Below are 3,468 nucleotides of genomic sequence, written 5' to 3'. Positions count from 1 at the left end.
ATGATACTAGGTCAGTTAAAGTGGCAGCTAGTCATGGTTTTGCTGAATTCAGGTTTTCTTTCATGTTCTGCCTTCTCTTGCACAGTGTCCCATACACAATAAATGCTTTTCATATCACTGTGTTGGACCCTTATCTGTCATCTGTTTTACTCACTACATTATGTGAAAATACGGGGCTTTCAACACTGTGTTCTGGGCACTAGGCAGTTTTTATGAATCTTGGGTAAAACTGAAGTGTTTCTGAAGAAAACAGAATTCATGTTGAATTTAGTGAAGCCTGGACGTACCACCTTGTGTTTGTAATGATTTGCAGTTCTTTTTTTTCTGTTAAAATCTTTTATGACCTTTTGACAATCTTTGCCCAGCTATTTTTTTTCCTGACCCTTAAGAATCTGAAGGCTTCCAAAACAGTAAAATTCTACTTCAGTAGAATTTAAACATTAACATCCATTAAACATTGATTCCCACTGACTACAGTGCAGTCAGATTACATCTGGATCTTTTCTAGCTTATAGGTGATCTTTTCTAGCTTATAGGTGTTCAGCTTCCATTGAAACAGCTAAGGTATAACGGCTGTGATAAGCCAGGCTTATCTCTGGATTTTAGTGTGCTGGCACTGTGCTGCCTCCTCTCCTTCTGCATCAATTCTAATGGAAAGAGGCACTGGTGTGGCCTCCTGTACATAGTGTGGGACCTTGCCTGGGATACCATTGGCATGGGATCTTCAGAAAAAGTACTTAAAAGTATTAGAAGTGGTGGAAGGGAAGATGTGAACTCTGAAGTCTTAAGTTGTTAATGATGTATTTCTGTGAATGTCATCAAGGGTAATGGTTTCTTACCTTTTTTTTGTTTTCCAGAAGCTTCAGTTTGTATGGCAGGGCTCTCCTTCCTTATCTGCAAGACAGGAGATCTTCACCCATGTTATGGATCAGTACAGCTACTGTACTCCATCACAATTACCTTTTTCAAACAGGTCCAAAGATTTCCCAAATATGCAGAAATATTGTTCACTTCGGAGAGTTTATGTTATTGGGGTTTAAGCATTTTCTTTGACTGTTTTCTTTCAAGAGTATCCTACTACTTTCTCTTGACCTGTGGTAGGTCAAGGAGATGTCTAGACTCTATAGATCTGAGTAAGGATTATTAAGCATCTCCAGCTTTCCACCATAATAAAGAAGTTTGCTCAGTACCTAACAGTTGAATTCTCAAAAGTGGCACTTGGTGCTGACAGGCATTAAAAATACCTCTAAATATTGACAGACTTGTTTTCTTACACCAGGAGGCTTGAAACATAGGTATGGCTTTCATCTGTTTATAATACAGTGACTTACTTACAATGTCAGTGCTTATTAAAAAAATAGAATAAAAATGTGAAACAAATAAATTACTGTAAATAGAAAATGTCCAAAGCAGGACTGGGTTGTTTTTTTTCTCTGCATGGAAGTAAAGATTTGAAAGCTCCAGGAAGCTCAGTAGGGAACTGGCTATTGATAATTGATTTTCTATGGGAGATTTTCAGCATTATCTTGAGCTGAGATTGTGTCTATTGTCCCTGTATAAACTACAGCAACAAAAAATTGCCATTAATTTTGTGAAGAAATTTGAGAACTTTTGAAAAATTTATTTTGCTTTCTGGTTTATCCAGTAAAATACTCTTTGAAAATCAAGTCTACTAGGAGGAACATCCTCCATCCATCCATCCATTGTTACAAAGCTTGCTGGTTTGTCCTATGGTTTCTTTGTTCTATTCCAGCAAGCAGCAGGGACTTGAGAAATTGCACAGTGTTGAAAGAAAACTGGAGACTCTTCCCGCTACCTCCACCCCCAAATAAATACTTAAACCTAAGTACTAGCAATGAATATAAACTGGGGTTTTTTGCCTCTTATTCCCGTTTTATACCAGCACCTTTTGATGTGTTTTTCGCAGTTGAGTAAATCTTGTTTACAGCTTACTGCTTTCTGCTTCTACTTAGGTCAGGATTTTTTTGGAATGGACTTGCAACTTTCCCAGATCCACCAAAAGATGGTGTTTATCCAAACATGAGTCTCCCTGTCACAGATGCCAACGTCCACCTGTATGCACAAACCATGGTGGCAAACATCAAGGAGAGAGCAGCCTGGTTCCAGACAGGGGACGTCTTGTGGCCATGGGTAAGTGCCTGGTCAGTGTTTGCTTTAGAAGAGACAGGTACACACCAGAGTGTAAGTGGATGGTTCTTGCTGCAGCAGGTACTGCAGAAATGCTGGTACAAACCATGTGACTGAAGTGTTTTTCTAATAACTGTGGTCCAAATGACTGACTAGTAATGATATTTAAAATTTCCTTGTATAGTCTGCTGGTTATCTATCAAGTCTTCCACCCCACTCTAGATAGAAAAAAGTGACAAAACTGTAAAAATAACCTCTTGCATGACTATATATTGCAGTATTGCTTCTTTTTTTTACCCCTTGCTTTGTCTATTTAAATGATCTTTTTTAACTGCTTAGCCCAACATAACTCGGTGTTAACAAAATTGTAGCATTATAGGAAAGTGTGTGACACTTATGTATACATGGTCTTTCCTAACAGATGTGTAATCATTTTCTTTTAAAATCTTTGTATTTTAGCTAGAGACATAGACAAGCATATCCCAGCTTGGTCATCCAAACACTTTCTTCAGAAATATGCTGTGTTAATTACATCCTGCATGTACATATAGCACTGATGTGCTCTTGCTGTTTTCAGTCCTTAGGAAAGAATAACTTTGCCTAAACTGAGTGTACAGTCTGGTTTCTGATTTTGATGGATGCTGCAGGTCTCATAATTACAATATTAAAGGATTACGTGTGTTCTTTATGGATTATTTCACCACAATATCAGTTGTTACAAAGAAAAACTTTTTCTGACTGATGAGTCACTGATTTGTTTTTCTCCTGTGTTTATGACACTGTTGCTTATATTGAATTCATTATTTTTGTAGAGAGTGAGAGGTAGAATATAACACTCAGTAGTTGTGCTATAGTGAAAATTGGAATGAGGAGAAGTTTTTATTAGTACAAATAAACCCCTAACATCTAGATCCAAACACACAGTTTTGCAGTAATGTAAGAAAACTTATGGGTTTCTGTGCTTGTGATAATGGTATGTAAAGAAGTAGAGAGAATATATGGTTCTAAAACTCTATGCTTTTTTATGATTTTTTCATGATTACAGACAATCTGTGCAAGTAACCCTACCCAGTCTTGATAGTTTTGTAACTAGTATCAGTTATATGGGCAGTTATCAAAAGAAATACCCCTGGAACATAGACTAGTGTTAAAAATTATCCTCCTTAATATGTGACCCAAAGTGATTTGGCTGTTCTGTGTTTGGAATTTCAGGGCTGTGACAAACAGTTCTTTAATGCATCTGTTCAGTACTCTAACATGGACCTGTTGGTGGATTACATTAACAAACATTCTGCTGAGTTTGGAGTGACTGTCCAGTAT

At 37.2% G+C, this 3,468-nt stretch overlaps 1 protein-coding gene across 1 annotated transcript in view; it reads left to right on the top strand.

Annotated features, from left to right (window-relative positions):
* Nucleotides 1-857: 857 nt before the first annotated feature.
* Nucleotides 858-3,468, top strand: part of LOC102041009 (epididymis-specific alpha-mannosidase) — a gene marked incomplete at its 5' end in the record, with an annotated part of 17,183 nt that continues 14,572 nt past the window's right edge. The window contains 3 exons of the mRNA XM_031060074.1: nucleotides 858-973; nucleotides 1,974-2,151; nucleotides 3,361-3,468. The exon at nucleotides 3,361-3,468 is cut by the window's right edge and continues 79 nt beyond it. Of these exons, the coding sequence (XP_030915934.1) occupies nucleotides 858-973; nucleotides 1,974-2,151; nucleotides 3,361-3,468 (402 nt within the window). The remainder of the gene's footprint in view (nucleotides 974-1,973; nucleotides 2,152-3,360) is intronic.

Source organism: Geospiza fortis, unplaced genomic scaffold (genome assembly GCF_000277835.1).
Source record: "Geospiza fortis unplaced genomic scaffold, GeoFor_1.0 scaffold147, whole genome shotgun sequence".
Classification (NCBI taxonomy): Eukaryota; Metazoa; Chordata; class Aves; order Passeriformes; family Thraupidae; genus Geospiza; species Geospiza fortis.
The sequence above is the reverse complement of the archived record's forward strand: the minus strand, read 5'-3'. Positions and strand labels throughout refer to the sequence as shown.